The sequence below is a fragment of the Neomonachus schauinslandi genome, chromosome 2, assembly GCF_002201575.2.
Source record: "Neomonachus schauinslandi chromosome 2, ASM220157v2, whole genome shotgun sequence".
NCBI lineage: Eukaryota > Metazoa > Chordata > Mammalia > Carnivora > Phocidae > Neomonachus > Neomonachus schauinslandi.
This window is the reverse complement of record NC_058404.1, coordinates 50015273-50040185: the sequence shown is the minus strand read 5'-3', so window position 1 is coordinate 50040185 and position 24913 is coordinate 50015273. Positions and strand designations below refer to the sequence as shown.

The 24913-nt window shown below is 34.5% G+C and overlaps 1 protein-coding gene across 1 annotated transcript in view; it reads right to left on the bottom strand.

The window, feature by feature from the left end:
• Nucleotides 1-24913, bottom strand: part of FZD3 (frizzled class receptor 3) — an 89505-nt gene that overhangs the window by 10262 nt on the left and 54330 nt on the right. The window contains exons 4-5 of the mRNA XM_021698867.2: nucleotides 11534-11682; nucleotides 7101-7334 (exon numbers count right to left, since the gene is read on the bottom strand). Coding sequence (XP_021554542.1) covers nucleotides 7101-7334; nucleotides 11534-11682 — 383 coding nt within the window. The remainder of the gene's footprint in view (nucleotides 1-7100; nucleotides 7335-11533; nucleotides 11683-24913) is intronic.

Genomic DNA, 24913 nt, shown 5'->3' with positions numbered 1-24913 from the left:
ATTATGTTATGCACCGTAAATATATATTTTAAAAACCTACCCTCCTATTAAAAAATAAATAAGCCAGGTTGACAATGTTTTCTTGGACATCAAATTTGGAATCGTTCTTCAATGGAGGCCAGCTCTACTGATGAACTAGAACTTAACATTTTCAAATCTTGTAATTCCAGCTTTATTTACTGCTAACCAGAGTTGGTGCATTCCTACAATGGCGTATCTATAATTAAGGCCTCAAAATGCAAAGGGAAGATATTAAGATAAATATTAGGTCAGATGAAGACATTTGCCTTGTGAAATAATATACCCAAGAAGTTCTCTTTTCATTCCTTCTAGGGAGTGTGTAAATATTGTCTATCATATTCTGTGATTGATACTTGACTAATTAATATTTTATTGTTATTTAATAATGTTATTGTTTTTTAAATAATTTTAAAAATTGTTATTTATTGTTATATAATATTTTATATGTTATTTCCTTTTGTCATTTTGGTTTGTTCAGCATCTTTGTTCTCTCTTGGATATTAAAAAAACATGTAAAGAGAAACATAAATCTCATCCTGTCCTCTTATTTTAGATGGAGACATGATTTGATCATTTAGCTAGGAAGTTTTTTGAAATGGAATAAAATCCCAAACCCAAAAAAAAAAAAAAAATTACCCATCAAGGAGTCTGGACTAGAGTGAATATTGAGAAGCAAGGGTGTGTGTGTGCATGTGTGTGTGTGTGTGTGTGTGAGATCTCATAATCAGATACCATTAGATGATGAGAAAACAATGGCCAAAAGATAGTGTTAACATATAAACTTAAAAACTGACAGATAAGAAAGAAATTTCCATGAGATGGTTTCTGGAATTATGAAAACCCCTATTTAGACTTTTATGTTCAACATGGTCTCAGAATCTTTCAGATCTGCTCTTACGTTCTGGCTATGGCAGAGGGCCTTAAAATAGGAGTATTCATGTACCACACAGAACACTGTTAGTAGACTGTCATTTTAGTTCTGGGCCCTGAATTCCTGGGAAATGCCCCCGTTTCTTTTCTTTTCTTCTTTTTTTTAAGTAATCCCTACACCCAACGTGGGGCTCCAACTCACAAATCCAAGATCAAGAGTTGCATGCTCTATCGACTGGGCCAGCCAGGCACCCCTAAATACCCATATTATTTCTTTTCTTTTTTTTTTTTTTTAAAAACCCACATTATTTCTAAAGTCATTAGTTATTCAAAAGATTTATCTCTTGATAGCTAGACAGACAGACAATACAGACAGATATACAGATAAAGATATATGCCTAGCACTATGCTACATATTATGGGGAAACACAGAGATGTCTGTCACCTAGTTCTCATTCTCCAGAAGTTACAAACTTAGCTGAGAAAAGACAGCTGTATGGAAAATAGGTCATACCCCCAAAAATGATTAAAAAGCAATTAACTGCCATGGATACGGGAATTAAGTAGGCCTTAAAGGATGGGTATAATTTTGATTAAACAGAGAGGTAGGAAAGGCCATTATAGGAAGTCATAATTTCTCCTCTGGTTTTCATAACACTATACTTTTATATATTCCTTCATATGTCAATAAGCACTTTCTTTGAATCACATTCTGGCTATTCTTCCTATGTTATTATTACTGTAAGTATTTAAACCAAGGACTCATTATTGGTCTGTTCTTTTATTATGTTTCAAATAATTCCATCTCATAATTTTAATTATCAATTACCTTATATTAGTGATTATAAACTTTCTTATCTAAACTCTAGTTCCATTCAGATTACAGAGGCTGAAATACTCTATATTTCATTGCCTTCAGAAATTCTCTACTCAGTATGAATTTATCTTTTATTACCATTCATTTACCCTATATATTTCCTCTAAGATATTTTCATAGGCCAATCTGATCTTTCCCTTATAAAGTTCTATAACATCAATCATCTCTAACACTCACTGTTTTAATTATATGCTGACTTGCACTATTATGTAATTGGCTCTTAGGTAAATATGTCTTATCTTCCCTATAAGATTATGCTCCTAGGGGCGCCTGGGTGGCTCAGCTGGTTGAGCATCTGCCTTTGGCTCAGGTCATGATCCTGGGGTTCTGGGATCGAGCCCCACATTGGGCTCCATGATAGGCAGGGAGCCTACTTCTCCCTCTCCCCGTGCTGCTCATTCTGCTTCTGCTCTCTCTTTGTCAAATAAATGGGTGACATCTTAAAAAAAAAAAAAAAAAAGATCATGCTCCTACAATGCAGAAATTATACCTCACCTCACCTTTCTTCTATATAACTATACACAGAATGCCACATGCAAAGGTGTATTATAATTGTTCTTCCTTATTGAAAAGGATGAGGCTAATACTGTCAAATGTCAAATAATGCTGAGAGTTAGTTCATAGAGGGTGGTGTTGACAAAACATATTCTAAAAGACTCTCAGATCCCCTCCCTCCTTATGGATATCTTAAGATAGGACCCATAAATTACTGCAGAAACTTCCCAACTGGGATTACTTACAATCTTCTCTCCTACACTGTTGCCAAAGTGATCTTTCTAAAACAAATCTGATTTTATTACCTCAAGGCCTCAAGTCCTTTAATAGTTTCTTATTGCTGTCAGGAAGAAAATCCAAACTCCTCAGCATGTTTCATTTGCTCAAGCATATATACTATGCTCTAGCTATCCTCTGGTACCTAACTGCCTGTTTGTCCTCCTTGCTTCCACATATGCTGTTTCCTTGTCTTTAATTTCAACTGCCTCCTCTGCATCCTATTCAAAGTAGAAATCCTGCTTGTGGAGTTTTCTATGACTTTCAATAATAAATTAAATGGTTTTCTTCTCTGGGATCTCAAAGCATTTTGTATATGATTTTATTATACCCATTAAAGTGTATTACAACTGTCTACTCTTTTGTCTTCCACTTTGTGTCCCTAACACTTAGAAGAGCACTTCTCACATAGGAGTGTTGAATGGAAGGGAAAAGGCCAAAAAATGAAAGGATCTTTGAATGTCGTTAAAAAACAGGTCATTGGTGATGTTAGAAAGTACAGTTTAGGGCGTCTGGGTGGCTCAGTTGGTTAAGCGACTGCCTTCGGCTCAGGTCATGATCCTGGAGTCCCGGGATCGAGTCCCACATCGGGCTCCCTGCTCAGCGGGGGGTCTGCTTCTCCCTCTGCCCTCTTCCCTCTTGTGCTCTCTGTCTCTCATTCTCTCTCTCAAATAAATAAAATCTTTAAAAAAAAAAAAAGAAAGTACAGTTTAGGTGGATAAGAAGAAAAAAAAAGACTAGATATATACGAAATGAAGGATGGAATAGGTAGAAAGAAAATATTCAACATATTCATTTCAAAAATCTGCAAGAAAAGAAAAAAGAAATGGATGAAAGAGAAAATATCACAAAGAAAGACTGCTTTTTTAAAAACACAGATAGCTGACCAAGTTAGAAGGCAAAAGAAAGCAATTTGAGAGAAAAAACCAGAAGATTTAAAAAGAGCAAGTACAGAAATCATATCCTATACTCAGAGGACAGAGATGACAGAGAGAAAGGCTAGAATGAGACTGGAAGAATATAAGACAGTTGTTGAAACAGATCTTTCAAAGTAAGCATAGAATACTTTCCATTTCAGGCATTAGAATTTTCATTCTTTTAGTTTCCCAAACTAGAAATCTTAAAAACAAAAACGCCCCAAACCAACCAAATGAAAAAACTTTGGCACGTTCCTTCTATCCAGCTATTATTAATCTATAACCAACTATCGTTTCTTCTTTGTACATATCTTTCAAATCAGCTCTTTCTCTCTCCCCCTGACACTACTCTCCTACCTGATAAGCCTTCATCAACTCTCAACTGAATTATTGCAAAGCTCCTAAGAAGTTTCTAATTCTAGTGTCTCCATCATCAAATTTAACAAGAAAACACATCCAGCCTTCTCAAACATTCTCTGTGAAGCTCTCTCTGACCCTGTCTCGGACCAGATTCACTCCCTCCTCCATGCTACTACTGCTCCTACAAAACAGGGGTTGGCAAACTCTGGCTCACTGGCCAACTCTGGCCCCTTCCTATTTTTATAAAGTTTAACTGATAGGTAAATAAATAAAGTTTAATTGGAAAAGCCATTCCCATTCTGACTTTACATATTTATGGCTGTTTTCAGGCTACAATGGCAGAGAAGAATGGTTACAACAGAGACCATATGATCCACAAAACCTAAAATAGACTCTACAATGATACTTTTATTTTACTTTACTTATTCAATTATAATAAAAATAGAAGTTGATATCAGGTACTTACTGAGATAAGCACTGAAGTAATTACACATATTATCTTTTATTCTTTACAACATTCCTTTTTTCTTTTTTTAAGATTTTATTTATTTATTTGAGAGAGAGAGAGTGCGAGAGAATGACCATGAGCAGGGGTAAGGGCAGAGGGAGAGGGAGAGAGAGAAGCAGACTCCCTGCTGAGCAGTAAGCCCAACATGGGGCTCGATCCCAGGACCCCGAGATCATGACATGAGCCGAAAGCAGACGCTTAACCGACTGAGCCACCCAGGAGCCCCTTTACAACATTCCTAAAGGAGCAGATATTCCCATTTCCATTTTACAGATGAAGAAACTGAGGATTTTCATTCCAGACCCTATGTTTTTAACTACAACACTAATACGGACTATATTCTCTTTCTTGAGTTTGTTAAGAACACAGATCATGCCTAAATCATCTTATTCCCAGAGCCTAGCACAGTGCTTGACATAGTATGTATTCTATAATTGTTTGCTAAATTAATCTTACTAACATATCCACTTTCATGCTGGCCTTCTTCCTGCTCAATACCCTTCGATACCTCCATATTTGCTTATTGCGTCAGGTCTAAACCTCTAAACTCCTCTGACTGGCTTTAAGTCTGACCATAATCCAGGGCAACTATACCTAGCAAAGTTCAAAAAGCTTAATTGTGTCCAACTTCTTCTAGGAGTTTTATGGTTTTGGGTCTCACATTTAGGTCTTTAATCCATTTTGAATTTATTTTTGTGTATGGTGCAAGAAAGTGGCCTGGTTTCATTCTTTTGCATGTTATTGTCCAGTTTTCTCAACACCATTTGTTGAAGAGACAGTCTTTTACCCACTGTATATTCTTGCCTCCTTTGTCGTTGATTAATTGACCATATTGTGTGTGGGTTTATTTTTGGACTCTCTATTCTGTTCCATTGATTTATGTGTCTATTTTTGTGCTAACACCATCTTGTTTTGATTAGTACAGCTTTGTAGTGTATCTTGAAACCTGGGCTTGTGATACCTCCAACTTTGTTCTTCTTTCTCAAGATTGCTTTGGCTATTCAGGGTCTTTTGTAGTTCCATATAAATTTTAGGATTATTTGTTCTAGTTCTGTGAAAACTGCTATTGGTATTTTGACAGAGATTGCATTAAATCTGTAGATTGTTTTGGGTAGTATGGACATTTTAGCAATACTGGTTCTTCCAATCCTTAAGCATAGACTATCTTTCCATTTGTTGTTCATCTTCAATTTATCTCATCAATATTCTATAGTTTTTGGAGTATAGGTCTTTTGCCTCTTTGGTTAAGTTTATTCTTAGGTATTTATTATTTTTGGTGCAGATGTAAATGAGATTGTTTCCTAAATTTCTTTTTCTGCTGCTTCATTACTAGTGTACAGAAATGGAACAGATTTCTGTATATTAATTTTGTATCCTGTGACTTTACTGAATTTATTTATCAGCTCTAATAGTTTTCTGGTGGAGTCTTTTGGGTTTTCTATATATAGTATCATGTCATCTGCAAATAGTGAAAGTTTTACTTCTTCAGTACCAATTTGAATGCCTTTGAACATAGACAGTAATCTCTCTGACATCAGCCACAGAAACATTTTTTTAGATATGTCTCCTCAGGCAAGGGAAACAAAAGCAAAATTAAACTACTGAGATTACACTAAAATAAAAGGCTTTTGCACAGTGAAGGAAACTGTCAACAAACAAGGCAACCTACTGAATGGGAGAAGATATTTGCTAATGATATATTCAATAAGGGGTTAATATCCAAAATATAGAAAGAACTTATACAGTTTAACACTAGAAAAACAAATAATCCAATTAAAAGATGAGCAGAGCAACTGATTAGACATTTTTCCAAAGAAGATATACAGATATCTATATACAGAAGATATACAACAGACACATGAACAGATGCTCAATATCACTAATCATCAGGGAAGTACAAATCAACACCACAATGAGATATCACTATATACGTGTCAGAATGGTTAAAATAAAACAGACAAGAAATAACACATGTTGGTGAAGATGTGGAGAAAAAGGAACCCTAGTGCATTATTGGTAGGAATGCAAACAGGTGCAGCCTCTGTGGAAAACAGTATGGAGGTTCCTCAAAAAATTAAAAACAGAATTACCATACGGTCCAGTAATTCCACTACTGGGTATTTACTCACAGAAAAAAAAAATACTAGTTTGAAAAGATATATGCACGCCTATGTTTACTGCAGCATTACTTACAATAGTTAAGATATGGAAGCAACCCAAGTGTCCAACCATACATGAATGGATAAAGAAGATGGGGGTATATATAAAAAATAGAAAATTACTCAGCCATAAAAAGAATGAGATTTTGCCATTGGTGACAATATGGATAAACTTAGAAGGTAAAATGCTAAATGAAATAAATCAGACAGAAAAAGACAAATACCATATGATTTCATTCACATGTAGAATTTAAGCAGCAAAATAAATGAACAATGAAAGAAAAAAGAGAGACAAACAAACAGACAAAAGACTCCTAAATACAGAGAACAAACTGGTGGTTGTCAGAGCGGAGGTGGGTGGGGGAATGGGTGAAACAGATAAAGGAGATTAGTATACTTTTTATGATGAGCACTGAGTAATGTATAGAATTGTTGAATAATTATATTGAATATCTGAAAGTAATATAACACTGTATGTTAATTATACTTCAATTAAAAACATTTTTTAAAATACAAATAATGTCCAACTTCTATTTCAGAATTGGCTACTCTTCCTTCTTAAGCTGTGTGACTCTAATTCAACACATGAAATAAGCTAAGCTACCAGTGAAACTCACCTGCCATCACGGGATCTGTGGAGACTGCCGTGGTAGCTGCTTACTTTGCTGTGGACACTCCCTGCTTTGCTTCTCTGATCATCCACCATAGCAAGCTGAGTTGAAGAAGCATGTGTGGATGTTCCTTGAGTGGAAGTTCCTCTTGATTTTCTTATAATAGGAGTATTTGGATCCCTCAGAAGAGACTGAGCAAAATCAGGTTCCTGTAGTACCTGTCGGCTCTCATTCACTATCCTAGAAAACAAATACTAAGTTTAAGATACAGACTAACATCCCTATAGACCAATAAATGTGACACACTGACATTATTCTTAAAATTAATTGCTCTCCAAATAATGTCTTTAGGAGAGATATAAGGTAACACTGTTGACAGAGGAAAGAATTGAACAAAGATCGTGTCAAACTGTACTCTAAAGTGGTATGACGGGAAGAAGCCTGTATTAGAATAAGGAAGTCTGGATTTTAGTTCAATAAATACATGATCTTAAGCAAGTCATTATCCCCTTTCCTTCATTTTCCTCATCTATAAGATGAGGCTATACAATTTCATCATTTCTAAAAAGTCCCTTTCAATTAAAGAAATTTATGATTCTCAAGTACACTGAAATATTACAAAGATATTACAGTTGAGAAATTTTTTCTTGCATGGTTTATGGATGTATTGGAGGCCTCACTGTAGCACAGATATATATATATGGATATATATATATGTATTTTTTAAAGATTTATTTATTTTAGAGATAGCGCACGTGCACACACACACACACATTCAGAGGGAGGGGCAGAGACAGAGAGAGAGAATCTCAAGCAGACTCCCAGTGAGTGTGTGGAGCCCAATGCGGGGCTCCATCCCACGACCCTGAGATCATGACTGAAGTTGAAATCAAGAGTCGGACACCCAACTGACTGAGCTACCCAGGTGCCCCAACAGATATATTTTTCAACTTGTAAGAACAGTTGTTTAAAGGCTACAATCTGGTTTAATGGTGAAACAGTTGTTCAGTGCTAGAATAAACATGAGTGGTCATAATTAGAACAAAATGTATTAAAAATTAATTTAAGCAAACATAAAATTAATTACCAGACATCTTAAAGGCTTAAGGAAAAAAACTTAAGGAGATGAATTATTGTCAAGAACAAAAGTTTTTAACTGCTAAGGTTAAAAGCAGATAGATGTTTATGATAATGAACAAAGCAGTAATTAAATTGATAAAAGAGCCAGTTAAATAGTTACAAAGATCAGAGTCTCGGTTTATATAAATTACTATGAGAATCAGAGGTTAAAGTTAAAATCAGATAAATAATTTCATGAAAAAATAAAGCTCCAACATATATAGATTGGATTATACACTGAGAAAGTGCATATATTCTAAATTTTCAGATTACAAAAGGATTGTTGTTACTGCTACTATTTTTAGTGGTGAGGTAGAAGGGCTAAAGGAAGGCTAATACTTGTTGAGTACCCACATTGTGCCAGGTATTTTACATAAACTCTCCTTTGATCCTTCTTATAATGTTTTTATTATGGAGATCAATGTCCTAAGAGGGTATCTCTAAGAGGATATTATGTATCTATTGTGAATAGATATCTATTAAGAATAAATACTGTGATCTCTGTTTCATAGATGAAAAAACTGAGGTTCTAAAGGATTAAAGAACTTTCCAAAGTCACACAACAAAACCAAGAGTCAGGGATCAAACTTAAGTTTAAATGGCTTAGAAGCGCCAGGGTGGCTCGGTCGGTTAAGTGTTCGACTCTTGATTTTGACTCGTGATCTCAGAGCTGTGAAATCCAGCCCCACATTGGGCTCTACCTACACTGGGTGTGGAGCCTGCTTGAGATTCTCTCTCTTCCTCTCCCTCTGCCCCTCCCCCCCACTCTTGCGCTCACTCTTAAAAAATGGCTTAAAAGCCAAATGTAATGACAAAATATAATGTTTATAATATTATATATTTATGTATATATAACATATGTGTATGTATATGTGTGCGTGTATATATATATCTCCTCAAAGTGTCAAAAACTGGACAGAAGAATGAACAAGTCAAAACAGTTAAAAAAACAAAACAAAAACCCAAACAGTATATGTTTCTCTGTCATCAATGGCCCTAATCATAGATTCATACATCCCAAGTCAGCCTTGATTGCTGACTTTATTTTCTGAACTTATTTTTAAAACTTGGTTCAAACTGACTTCTGGTCATGCCAAAAATTTAATCCACCTTCAAATGGTAAAGGTTTGTCCCCTCACTTTACAGATAAGAAAACAGAGAAATTAAGTGATATGATTTGGATAATTCCAAAAGAAGATTTCTAAAAATATTTCAATCAGTGTCAGAATTACTAGTATAAGCACAATCTTAAATGTGGCTTCACTTAGGGGGAAAACACTAATTTGATTAGCACGATTTTAGAAACTAGTCTCTTTGGTAGCACAGTACATAATAAGCAAAGACGAGAGTCTAGAGTCAGACTGCTTGGGTCTGAATCTCAATTCTAGCAATCACTATGAAACCCTGATTCCATGCCTCAGTTTCCTTATCTGTAAAATGATGATCTCTCTTACAAGGCTGTTTGAAGGATTAAATGGTTTAATATATATAAAATGCTCAGAACAATGCTTGGAGTATTAAATGTGCTCAATTAATTGGTAACCGTTACTACAATTATTTTATAGTTATTTTTCAAAGGCTAAAGCAGACAAATGCTAGAAATAGCTATGGGATGCTCACACTCTTGAGCTCTAGAATAAGGAGCTCCCACTCCAGCCCAGGGCACAGTCCTGGCTTGTCGGATCACAATGACTTTGTTAGGTAGGGATGCATGATCACAGAAAACCAAATAGAAGGGTCTTGGGAGTTCTAACCAGTTTCAAAAGGATTCTGGCCCAATCAGGATCCCCCAAATAACTAGGATGATGCCCTATAAGAGTAGCTTGGGTTTAGTTCTATCTAGAATTTCTAATATAACACTATTATAGAATTGTTTGTGTATGGTCCAGAGATGACCAGGAATGTTTAATACAAGCCCTTTCCTCAGTATTATCTTTTACTGTGATTAAAATATATGTAAAAATTTCAAAGAATACACAGATAAATCACAGTAAATCCCACAAGGACGGATATTCCATGAAAGCAGGGACTTGGCCCATTTGTTTGCTACTGCATCCCTGGTATCACAACGTTAGTTCATGGCACATAGTAAGCATTCTATAAAGACTTCCTTAAAAAATGAATGCCCAGGAAATACATTTTTGTTGTTGCTGAACAACTCTTATCCCCTTCTTTTCTTCTGTGCTCAATGAAACCTTTACTTAAAGGAGAAATGCATCATTTGATATCCCTAGTAGCAGACTTAGATACAGTAGTAAGAAATATATATTTTAAAATTGGGATTATTTTGTCTCAGTCTAATCTGTGTAACAGAAATGGTTAATTACTGGTAATTTAGAAAATACAGGTTTTGTTAATGAGGCATTTTAAGTTGTATGGGAAAAGTACATTAACCTATATAAGGCACAAGATTTTAAATACAACCTTAAGAGTTTTATAGGCTATCTTCCAAAACCCATTTTCCATGGACCTTAGTTTAAGTAAAATCATAAGCATATAGACGCCAATAACTTAGAATTTGAGGGAATTCAGGTATAGTGTCTACATAAGATTTAAACTGAGTAAAAATTTTGAAATCATTTGCTCCTTTATGAATATTGCAGGGTCTTGTTTTTGTTTGCTTTATGATTAAAGATTCCATAAATATGCCCTCAAGAGATTGCTTTGGCAAGTCTTGTATTTTACCATGACACTCTAATATGCAGTGTGGCCAACTATGAATTACAATAATTTCTTTAATGCATTTCATTATCATTTTATAATGCATTTAATATCATTCTTCTATTTTGGCTTTAATGTGTACTTTATCATAATGGAATAACATGTTATCTCTTTATATAATTTCTGGTATACTTGGAAGAACAATGGGCAATTGGAAAGGGAAGTCTAACCTAGTACCTGTGTGATTTTGGCCAAAGCATTTAATCTCTCTCTGCTCAGTTTTCTCATCTGTTAACACAGAAATAATATATAACAGCCTTCACAGGAATATCAAGAAGATCAAGTAATAATATGAGCATTAATTTGTTTTTAATTTTAAGAAAATTATAATTTAAACTTTTAAAAATAAGATCAGCTTTCCCTCAAATATTCTCAACTAGTAAGGTATAGACCTTAAGCCTGGTTCCACTTGGCTATCTTCTCAGAATCAACTTTTAGCTTTTAATTAATACATGCTACTGTGCTAATCACAACTGGTAGCAGCCGAGGTTACAATCACGTTGAAACACATCCTCCAAATCCAAAGTGTTTTCACATAAGCAATACAAAAATTTTATGTGAATGTGAGGTTTATGAACATTGTGATAATTTCAACTTACTCTTTTTTCCTATGACCATGAAAAAAACTGGCCCATTCAAAGCATGTCTTTTTGCTTCCAACCCAAAAAATGGAGGGAATACCAACTATGAGAGCCATCAGGTATTTCATCAGAAAGAGAATCAGGTCTGGACGACTCATTTGAGTAACCTACAAGAAGGGAAAGAAAAATATCTTAAATATATAAAAAGAACTTTCTATCAAAGGCCATTATAAATCTTTTAAATAAACAATAGTAAAGTAATTCTACAAACTTGGTATTTTCATTTATACAGTTCTATAGTTAATTTTCTTGTTATATGGAAAAGATACACACTCCTGAAAATTTGACACTAAGTTTCTATTTTATGTTTTGAGTCCTGTATTTTTCTTATTAGCTCACAATGGTATCTTCTAAAGAAAAAGATTATTAATGTACAAAATAAGCCATGAATAAGAATAGAGGCTCAAATAATATCTATATTCTTCTTGGCCAATTCTGTTAGTCCTCTCATTGGTTATTACAATATAAAAGTAGGAAAGTATTACTCTTTCCCCCCATTTTATTAATTTCTGTTCTCATCTTTTATAGCCCTTCCTTCTATCACTTCGTTTTACTCTGCTGGCTATTTTCAAGCTTCCTCTTTAACCTATGAGTTATTTATAAGTACATTTTCTAGTTTCTAGACAGAGGAGTTTTTAAAAATTGCTTTTTATTGTCGGTTTCAAGTTTAATTATTGTGGTCAAAGAATGTGGTCTATATTATTCTGGTTACCTTAAATTTTGGAGACTTCCTTTTGATTTAAGACACTGTCTATATAAGTATTCCTTGTGTACTTTAAAATAGCACATACTCTCTGTTGGGTACAAAATCTTCTATATGTATTAGATCAACTTTATTGGTTCTGTCATGCAAATTTTCTATATTCTCAATTAATTTTGTTTACCTGGTTTTTTTTTAAAGATTTTATTTATTTACTTGAGAGAGACAGAGAATGAGCAGAACGAGGAGGGGCAGATGGAGAAGGAGAAGGAAAAGCACTTCTCACTAAGCAGATAGCCCAGTGCGGGGCTCAATCCCAGGACCCTAGGATCATGACCTGAGCCGAGGGCAGACGCTTAACAGACTGAGACACCCAGGTGCCCCTACCTATCTGCCTTAACAGAGGTATGCCAAAATCTCTCACATTACTGTGGACTCATCAGTTTTCCTTCTAATCCTGTCAGTTTTCACTTTCAAGCCTATGTTAGGTATTATGTTAATTCAATAATGCTCTAGATGCTCATTTTGCTTGTTAATACTCTTCACCTTAAACTGTATTTTATCTGACATTACTATTGCCACATCAGCTTTTCGCTTCATCACAGCAACATATTTTCCAGGTGTATCTTTTCCTATTTACCAATGAATTTCTTTCAAGTCTGTCCCTTTGGGTTATACTGCCTCTTTTAAGCAGTATACAGTTTACTACCACTAAAATATACACTCCATGAAGAGATTATTTTCCCCACTGTTTTATCCCCAGAGTCTAGACCAGTGCCTGCACATAGTAGGTACTCAATAAATACATACATTTAAAAATATACTTGATTTTATTAGAAAAAAATTACAGTTAAAGTGATCAGCACCTCCATCTTTTTTAATAAGAAAATACTCCTAGCACACTATATAGCTACCTATATTCCTTATTATTTTCCAGAAATTCAAAATAACCTTTGCAAAAATAATTATTTTTATCTTTAGTTTTGTCAAAAAGTATACCCTATGCTTACCTTTGGGTTCCCTTTTCTTCTTGCTAAAGGATGCCCTTTAAAAATTCTTACAAATAAGGTATGCCAGAGATAAATTATTTTAGTCTTTGCCTGAAAATGTCTTTATTTTGCCCTCAATCTTGAATGATAAACATTAGTTTATTGTCTTCTAGTTCCTATTGTTTCTATTTTGAAGTCTAATTGATAATCTTTTGGAGATTTACTTCCTCTCTCCAGTAGCTTTTAAATTTTTCTTTATTCTTTTCACTTTATAGTTGCACTGAATGTTTCTCATTGTGATTGATTTTTATTTCTCCTGCTTAGTATGTAGAGTGTACTTTTAATCTAAGGACCCAAGTTTTCAATTCTGGAAACTTCTCAGACATTAGGTTTTTGGTTACTGCTTCTTAGTCATTCTTATGGCTTCTTGTTCTACAATTCCCATTAGATGTATACTGAAGTTCCTCAATCCTTATTTTTTATGTCTTTTAACTATATAATTATATAGTTTTTAGTATTGTATGTCTCTCTATATTCTGTATTCTGGGTGAACTCTTTAGAACAGTTTTCTACTTCACCAATTCCCTCTTCAACCATGTCTATGTTAGGGTTCTTTCTATCTACTGATTTAATTTCCATAACTTCAATTCTAAAATGTCTAATTAGTTCTTATATTTGTCTATTCTTATTTCTGCTAATTTATCATAATTTCTTATTCTTTTAAAATGGTTTTTATTGTTTATCTTTTGGAGAATCCTAAACATACTTATTTTTAAATAAGTCTTTAAAAAATTAATTTACTACTTTCATTTCATCTGGGAGCAAATCCATCTTCTGATTGTTGGTTTTGTTGGATGCTTTCTAGGTTTGGCTTTTTTCTTTTCTGAATTGTGCTTTGGAATTTTAGTTTGCAGATCTTGAGTGAGAATTTTCCCTCTCCCTTTCTCCCTTCCTCCCTCCCTCCATTTATCTCACCCTGTGTCATGACTTTTGGTCTTCACCAGTGCCCACAGGGACCTCGTCAAAAACCAGGTTTTATATTGGTGATTATGAACTCCAGATGTTATTGGTTACTGGAGATTCGGGTACTAAGTCATTGCAGTTTGGCTTAAATATTGGTCTTAAGGCTGTGCTTGTGTCCTCCCATATCTCTAGATAAGTAGTTTTATATTAACTACAGCTTTAGGGAACAGTTGGTATTACCTTTTACACGAACTTCCTTTCAGGAGCAGGGGAGCCTCATTTCCAATTCCTACTTTTAACCAGTGAGCCTAGTTCTGGTCCTCTGACTTCCATGTGACACTTATACTTCCTAATACACCTCAGAAACTGGATGCCCAATCACCTCTAGCTACTTCATACCTGGAGTTCAGTAGGCCCATGTTTTTCATCACTAGTTATCAATTTGCATTTCTGTTATACAAATAAGTTTATTTTGTCTTTTAGACTGATTACATTTAAATTTTTTATTGTTTTATCTATAAATGATTTTATGTTTATGTTTTATCTATAACTGCACATGATTACAGTTAGCCTGGTAAGCTCAAAACATAGAACTTATATTACAATCATAACCTAGAATTAAGGTGTAATTCCTTTAGAATTTACCTAAAAGTAAAAAAGCAAATATTTATAGATCATCCACTACTCTAAGAATAATTCTGTTCAAAGCCCCATGAGACTTATGAACCAGATGTAAGGTTTTATTAATGTTCCCACCAAGCTGATAATCTAAATGAAAATACAAATTAAAGAAACCACTGAATAGTTAAAAACTATAATTAAGAAGAAGCAGATGAAGAGACACATAAGCAGATCACAAATAACCTCCTCATTAAAAAATACAATGGCTTCCTGTTGTTCCATTTTTTATTTTTTTATTTTTATTTTTTTTAAAGATTTTATTTGTTTGACAGAGAGAGACACAGCGAGAGAGGGAACACAAGCAAGGGGAGTGGGAGAGGGAGAAGCAGGCTTCCCGCTGAGCAGGGAGCCTGATGCAGGGCTCGATCCCAGGACCCCAGGATCATGACCTGAGCCGAAGGCAGACGCTTAACGACTGAGCCACCCAGGCGCCCCTGTTCCATTTTTTAAAAAAGATTTTATCTTTAGGTAATCTCTATACCCAACATAGGGCTCAAACTCACAACCCCGAAAATCAAGAGTCACATGCTCTACTGACTGAGCCAGCCAGTTTCACTTTTTTTAAAATACTTCTATATAGGGGCAGTTGTTAAGCGTCTGCCTTCGGCTCAGGTCATGATCCCAGGGTCCTGGGATCGAGCCCTGCGTCGGGCTCCCTGCTCGGCGGGGAGCCTGCTTCTCCCTCTGCCACTCCCCCTGCTTGTGTTCCCTCTCTCGCTGTGATTCTCTCTGTCAAATGAATGAATAAAATCTTTAAAAAAAAAAAAACAAACTTCTATATAGCATCACTTATTGATGACTATCTCATACTTTACAAAACTTTTATCTCCCCTGACTTCTATAACACTGCATAGTCATGATTATTCTCTTAATGAGGCATTACTTTCTTACTTTCATTACTTTCTTCTTGACTTCCTACTCCTGCTCTTCTACCATTTGCCCCCCACTACCCTCTATACAAGAGTTTTGGGTTTTTTTAAGATTTTATTTATTTGAGAGAGAGAGAGCAAGCGAGAGAGAGCACAAGCAGGGTGAGGGGCACAGGGAGAAGCAGACTCCCCACTGAGCAGGAAGCCTGATGCTGGGCTCAATCCAGGACTCCAGGATCATGACTTAAGCAGAAGACAGACGCTTAACTTACTGAGCCACTCAGGCGCCCCTATACAAGTTCTTAAAGCCATTCCTTGATTCTCTCTTTATACTTTCAACTAGTAATTTAAACTTAGAAGTCATCTAGTTGTATTCTTTACCTAACAAGTTAACTTGCTTTCAATTTAGTTGTTGTGTGAATATAACTAGTACGGTAGTATTGATAAAATATAAGTGTGCCTCTTCCATGTTCAAATAGCTCTAGCTAGTCTGCCCACCTGTCCTAGTTTTGTCCTCTGGTACTGTCAAGAATAAGACTACCATTCCAGAAGTCCTAGTCAATTCAATAAGATACCCTGCCAGAAGTGAAACTTAAAAAAATGGTGTATTAGGAACAAAGACACAAAAAGACTAACCAGAAAATCCAAGAGAATCAACAGAAAAACAGAAACAATCAGAGTTCAGTAAGTTGGGCAAGATTAATATACAAAAATCAAATGTTTTCTTATATACTGTCAATAACCAGAGAAGAAATATAATGAAAACAATTTCATTTATAATACCAACAAAAACAAAAAATATCTAGGAATAAACTTAGCAACTAGTAAATACAAAGAAAATGATAAAACACTATCAAAGGACACAGAGAAAAACTGAAATACATAGAGATAACAGTCCATGTTTCTACATGCAAAGACTCAGTATTTTAAAGATGTCAAATCACTTATCCCCCAAATTAATCCTATAAACTTGGTACAATCCAAAAAGAGCAAAAGGATTTTTCACAGAATGTTAAAAGGTAAGTATGTGATAAAAGTATTTTAAATAAATGGGGAAAAGATCATAGATTGTTTAAGAAATGATGTTGGGATGGTTGGCAATCCACCTGGAAACAAACTAATTTAGATGCCACCCCACACAAGAAAGAAAAATAAATTCTAGACAACAATAAATCAAAAAAGTATGAAAAGAATGAAGGACATTTTTATAATGGAGGTGCAGAAGGCCTTTTTAAAAAAGTAACATGAAACAAAAAAGCCATAAAAGGAAAAGACTGACAGTTTTGATTACTGAAAACTTAAAACTTCTGCAGAACAAGAAATTCAAATCAATAAATGACTAACTAGAAATATTAACTATATTATCTATCAATAAAGCAAATTAAGGAACAGAAACTGAAGTAATAAAAATAGAAGAAACAAAGGGAAGAAAACAGCAAATATGCACACATACAAGCACACACACAGCTACAAAGAGAACAAAACTAAAATGGCTTTATTTTGAATCTTTTGTAATTTAGACTTTATGAGATCTAAGCACAGATTGTGTGTTTTCTGTGAAAATTGAGGATCCTAAGTGAGAGGTTCTTTTTTTTTATGTTAATCACCATACATTACATCATTAGTTTTTGATGTAGTGTTCCATGATTCATTGTTTGCGTATAACACCCAGTGCTCCAGGTAGAACGTGCCCTCTTTAATACCCATCACCAGGCTAACCCATCCCCCCAACCCCCTCCCCTCTAGAACCCTCAGTTTGTTTCTCAGACTCCATAGTCTCTCATGGTTCGTCTCCCCCTCTGACAAGAGATTATTTTGCTCAATTCCATTCAAATTAACTTGAAAACTGATAGAAACAAATGATAGTAAAATATAAACAAAACTGATTAAATAAAACTATGTCTCATTTATGAATTTTTATTCAGACAATTCAACAGCAAATTCAAAGAATATGCCATGACCAAATACAAAAATACAAATAGTTCAGTGATGGGTATTAAGGAGCGAAGATACTGCATGGAGCACTGGGTGTTATACAAAAACAATGAATCATGGATCACTACATCAAAAACTAATGATGTATTGTATAGTGACTAACATAATAAAATTAAATTAAATTAAAAAATATGGTTCAATATTAGGAAACCAATTTATAAATTCAACATATTGTTGGATCAAAGGGAAAATATATATAGTCATTTTCATGTATGCCAAAAGGCATTTGATAAATTAAACATCCCTTTTTGGTTTTTAAAAGTGGGCACCTGGGTAGCTCAGTTGGTTAAGTGTCTGCCTTCAGCTCAGGTCACGATCAGGGGTCCTGGGATCGAGTCCTGCATCGGGCTCCCTGCTCAATGGGGAGTCTGCTTCTCCCTCTCCCTTTGCCCGTTCCCCCTGCTCTTGTGCTCGTGCGCCCTTTCTCTCATGCACGTGTGCTCTCTCTCAAATAAATGAGTAAAATATTTTTTAAAAAAGTTGTAATAACATACAAATAGATGATAAGTTCTTAAGGTGACAAAATAATTCTATCTCAATCCAAAAGTATCATGCTTAATGGGAACACCGGGAGCCACTAAATATTCTCATTAAAGTCAGGAATACAAGAAGCGTATGTACTACCACCACTCTTAGTTAATCTTGTTTTAATAGTTCTAACAGACTGCAATTAGACAAAAGAAACAAATTATGAGTATAGAAACTATAAAGAAGGAGATAAAATTATTATAATTTATAAGTAATATAATTTTATACTTGGAAAAGCTAAGAGAAAAAGGTAAGAACTATTACAAATCATAATCAAGGTGGCAAGGTACAAAGTAAAATTCAGAAATTACTTTCATCTATATAAATAACAATCAGTAGGAAAAAAAGGTCTTCATTTGCCATTGTTACGAGCTTAACTGTGTCACCCTAAAATTCGTATGTTGAAGCCCTCTCAGTACCTCAGAAGGTGACTTATTTGGTAATTAAGGTTAAATGAGGTCATATGAGTGGGTCCTAAACCAATCTTCCTTACAAGAAGAAATTTAGACACCTAGACATCAAGGATTCACCATGTGAGAAAAGACCATATGAAGAAAAGACCACTAGAAAAGACTATGTGAGGAAATAGTAAGAGGATGACCATCCACAAAACAAGGAGAGGGGCCTCAGAGGAAACCAACCCTGCTGACACCTTGATCTTGAACTTCCAGCCTTCACAACTTTGAGAAAATAAGTTTCTGTTGTTTAAACCACCTAGTCTGGGGTATTTTGTTACAGCAGCCTTAGGAAATTCATACAATCACAGTAACAAAAAAGATAAACACCTAGGAAGGAATAAATTTAATAAGATAAATGAGTGATGTGTTGGAAGAAGCTTTAAAATATAGTCCCCTTAAAACATGCTCTTCACTAGAAATAATCACTATTATAAAAATACAAATTCTTCTTGATTTAGCCATTAAATTTAACACAATTTTAATAAGAATACCAACAGAGTTATCTGGGAATCAGAATGATTCTAAAGTTCATACAGAAGAACAAACAAGTAAGTCTAAACAGGAAAATGCTGAAAGAAAATAGAAATATGTAAAATTGACCTGGTGATGGGTATTAAAGAGGGCATGTATTGAATGGAGCACTGGGTGTTATATGCAAACAATGAATCATGGAACACTACATCAAAAAAATAAATAAATAGAGGAAAAAAGCTTTAATGAGATATAATCGCTATATTAAAAATGCACATATTTAATGTATACAATTTGATGAGTTCAATGTATGCATACAACCATAAAACCATCACCACAATCAAGTAATAAACATATGCATCACCTCCCAAAAAAGGAAAAAAAGAAATATGTAAAATTGAGCTATAATAAAATTGTATAATAGAGGGCATAATTTCAGTATTTATTATAATGTGATTATTTCAAATCATTCAGAAAAAAGAGGAATTATTCAAAAAGTAGATTCTAGATAGGTATCTAGAAAAAATAGCACTGAAGTCATACCATATGTCATACCAAGATAAATTCCTAGTAGATCGAAAATTCAAATGTAAAAAAAAATTAAACAACAACAAAAAAGAAACCACAAAGTTCAAGATGAAAACTTATATTCTCAGGATAGAGAATGACTTTGTACTTATGACACAAAATCTAGAAACCATAAAAGTAAAGATAGATAAATGTGACTACATAAAACCCCAACATTTCTGCATGGCTAAAACTTCCTTAAAAGTCAAAAGACAATAAAAAAGGTGGTATAAAATTTTTACAAATTTATGGCAGATAAAGGGGCTAAGTTTGTTAATAAAATTCTATAAATAAATAAACGCCCACTACTTAAAGAAAACTGGCAAAATATATGGATAATTTATAGGAAATTAAATACAAATGTAAGAGCTCAGGCTCCCTTACAGTTTAAAAAAAATTAAAATTATTTGATGGTTTTCGTTTTTAACCTATCAGATAGGTAAGATCCAAATCTGGTAGTATGTTGTATTTGCAAATGTGTGGAGAAATATACTCTCATATATTGGAGATGGGAATATAAATTCATATGACATCACAAAACACAATTTGGCAATATTTATCAAAATTATATCCTTTATGAAGCTAATATGTCAACTATATCTAAAAAAATTATACCCTTTGATCAAGCAATTCTTTTAAAAATTTATGCTACAGATCTAGTCACATATGTGAAATGATATACAAAAACTGTTTGCAACAGTAAAATATTAGAGACAATGTGCATGGTATTTTATGAGGTCAGAAAAAATACTGAGAGAGACTTTGCCCTTTAGGTATTAGTCTCCAAGATATATTGTTAAATGATAAAAGCAAGATAGAGAAGTGTGTATAGTAGCTATCATTCAAGTAAAAAACAAAAAGTATATACTTGCTTGTACATGCGTAAATATCTCTGAAAGTATATACAAATTCCTTGTAACATTCAAGTCACCTTGGGAAGGGCACTAGGAAGCTGGGAGACAGGCGTAAGTGGGAGACCTTTTCCCATATACTCTTCTAACTTTTAGGTTTTGAACCATATGAATACAGTATCTATTTAACACTTTTAAGAATAAAAAATAGAGAACTTCATTTTTTTAAGTCTGAGCATTCCAAATATAAAAATAAGAGTTGGGTGGGATATGAGAAAATATCCCCATTGGGGGCAGTATATAAATTGGTATAATATTTCTGATAATCTCATAATACTTACTAAAAATTGAGATGTGTACAACATTTGAGCCACAAATTCTGTTTTAAGAAATATATTCTAAAGAAATAGTAGGTCAAGGGCGCCTGGGTGGCTCAGTTGGTTAAGCGTCTGCCTTCAGCTCAGGTCATGATCCTGGAGTCCCAGGATTGAGTCCCGCACCGGGATCCCTGCTCAGCGGGGAGTCTGCTTCTCCCTCTGACCCTCCCCCATCTTGTGCTCTCTCTCTCATTCTCTTTCTCAAATAAATAAAATCTTTAAAAAAAAAAGGAAGAAATAGTAGGTCAATAATAGGAGATTGTTCAAAAATAAATTAAGGTACATCCAAATAATGAAATAAGTAGCCATTCGATAATGGTAATGCAAAGTGAAAAAAGGAAGATACAGTAATGTGTTTGTAAATGTTTAAGTGGCTTTCTGGATGGAGGTGAGCCCTGTTTTACAGCATCTACAAATTTTGTAGTGTAAATACCCCAACCATGCCACTTTCAAGTTACCAGTGTGGTATCACTTACTGTGGAGTCACGAAGACATACACACAACTGTCTCTTGTGAGTCGGTGTGAGCCAGCTCTAGTACACTACTGGGTGTACACGGATATGTCAAATATGATCACATTTATATTTTAAAATTATATATAATATCTATATTTACCTATATTATCTATAATACCTATATTTATATAATATCAAATATGACTTTTTGATGTGTTTTGTTACCTACCACTACACATTGTTCTAGTTATCTATTCTTGTGTAAGAAACCACACCAAAACTTAACAGCTTAAAACAGGAACTTATTATCTTGACAGTTCTGTGAGTTGACTGGACTCAGCTGGGTGACTCTCACCTGGGTTCTCACATAGTTGCAGTTGGATGACAGATGGGGCTGGAATCATCTGAATGCAATATTGCGATGGACATATATATAAGATGGCTTCTTCACTCAAATACCTGGAATCTCAGCTACGATTGCTGGAAAAGGTGGGAGCTGGCTGGAATCTCTCTCCCACTCTCCTTCCCTTCTTCTGTTCATGCAGCCTTACCATATAGCTTATGACTACTTTGGAATTCCATACATTTTGTGGTTTCAGAGTAGGCTGACTTATTTGAGGCTGGTTCCTCCCACAGCAAGCATTCCAAGAAAACTTGAAAAAAATGGCAAAGCTTCTTATGACTTAGCCTCAGGGTCATGCAGAATCACTTCTGTTGCATTCTACTAATCAAAAGCAAGTCAAAAAGCCAGCCCAATTCAAGGAAAAGAACTACACAAGAGCAAAAAGTATAGTTCACTGGCTGGGGGCAACAGCATGTATATCTCTAGAGTAGCTATCAAAATATTAGAAAAACATACAGAAAATGTAAATGCTGGTTATATTGATGGGGAGGTGTGCTTTTCCTCTGAGCATGTTTTACAATAATTTTTTCCTGATATTCTGGAATTTTTTTAAGTGGAGAAAACCATATATATATAATCAACATTTACAAAACAGGAAAACTTTCATTATATTAATGGAATGCCAAAAGCTCACGTGATACAATGTAAATCTGGATTATGGTAGATATCAGTAAATGTTCTACAAATGAATTGCTCTAAGAAAATATTAAAAATTATATTCATATTAAATAAAGTGTATAGTGAATATTATAAATAGCTAAAGTAAGCTATATAAACAGACCAATAATCAACTAGATAGAAAACATGATGATGAACTGTAAATGAATCAATGCCCAGGACTTATATTCTGCATTTACACACACACACACACACACACACACACACACACACACACACCCCTTCTTGTGACTTCCTTGCATTCTCCACCATGGCACATTATTTCTTAAACACAGATTTTCACATACTAATAAGAACAAATGAATATAGGTAGTATATAAAATGAGTTCAAGCATGTAAAGTACTTAGAACTGTACTTGACACCTAATAAATGCTCAAACATGTGGTACATGGGGCACTATTGTCCCAGAAGATACTAAAAAGTCCATAATAAGATATTCTGTGGTAAAATAAAATTAGGATATTATAATCCTTCCTTGGAGATTCACATGCACATTCAGATATTAAAAGCTCTGAGAAGTCCTGAAGTAAGCAACTGTTTATATTCATTTATCCCAGTGTTTCTAATGCTATTATATATACTTAAATTTCCTCATCTGAAAACTGAGGGGTTAGAATAGGTAAATTCTAAGATTTATCCTTATAACCTATAACCCTATTAATCTTGAAAAATTTTCTAGGTAAATTAGAAATTAGTCTCTAATTTTTATTATGTCAAATTTTGCTCCAAAAGTTATTTTCCATTATTTAAAAATCTATCGTACTAGTTAACACACACATTTTAACTGTAATTATATACACTTCTGCCTCACAAAAAAGAGAAGGTTCCTATAAAAGTGGAGGGAGTTAAGGGGAAGAATGAGACCATTGAGAAGCATGCTTCAAATCATGTCGGCTTATATTCGGTGAATGGTGAGAAAACAATAACTGACTGAAGAAAAAAAAATGATTTGTAAATGTGAGGAAGAAGGCCAAGAACCTAAAAATTAAAACTAGTCAAACCGTAATTAGAGAAGTCTGGAGGGAGATCTAATCAGAGTCGAGCAGAGAATCAGAGGTATTATGTAATGTGAAAAGAGCACTGCCCTGAGCAATGTGACCTTGGTCAAATAATTTAAAAAATAGCAGGCTTGAACTCAATGACTTTGAGGTTGCCTTCAATTCCAGATGACTGGTCATCTGCAGTCTAAAATACTCTTCTTCAGAGATCTTATACAGTCTAATCCCCTTTTATATATATATATATATATATATATATATATATATATATATATATATGTGGAATCAAAGTCTAGGGAGGTGAATTGATTTCCTCAAGGTCATATATCTAATTAATTCAGTCACTTAAATACTGAGTGCCTATTGTATGCTGGTACAAGAGATAAAACAGTAAATGAGTCAGAAAATTCTCTGCCCCACTGAACTTACATTCTAGAGAGAGGTGGCGGCAGGGTGAGGGTGGAGTGCTGTCAATTAACAAGGAAATAAAAAAATCTTATAATATCAGGTAGTCATTAACTCAGAACTAAAGCAGAGTAGGGAATAGGGTTTGAGAGGTGGTGTGGCATGGGCCACATTATTTTGGATCAAAATTGTGAGAAATGTGTTCCAAGAACACATTTAAACAGGGATTTGGAGTTTACTCTGCAGTTAGAGTATTTCAAGCAGAAGGAACAGCAATGACAATAATCCTGAGAGAACAAATCTATTGTCCCTCAAGAACAAAAACAAGGAGACCAGTGTGGCTAGAGCTGAGCAAGCAAGGAGAATGGTAGGCAGTAAGTCAAAGAAGTAGGCAGGAACCACATTATATACGGCCCTGCAGGCAATGGTAAAAACGATAAATTTTATTCTAAGAGTAATAGGAAGTCACCGGTGGGTTTTGTTTGAAGGCACAACATGATCTCATTTATGTTTTAAAAAGTTCACCCTGGCTACTGTGTTGGAAATAAATTGTAAAGGAACAAGAATAGAAGAAGATGAATTTAAAGGTCATTGTGGAAATATCAAATGGCTTGGACTAAGGTAGAAATGAAGGTGGTGAGCAGTTGATGGACTGGGTGTGATGAGGTATATGAGAAAAAGAGGGCTCAAAAATGGCTCCTAATTTGGGTAAGAGCAACATCTAGATGATGACACCATTTACTAAATGGGGAAGAACTGGGGATGGGATGTAGGAAGAAGCAAGTTTAAGGAGAAAAACTAAGTTCTACACCTTGTAGACTTCTAAATGAAAATGTCATATATACGTGCGTGTGTGTGTGTGTGTGTGTGTGTGTGTGTGTCTGGAGTTCAGAAATGAAGTTGGGCTGTGTAGTCTAAAACACAGGACTGGGCAAGACTACCTAGAAAA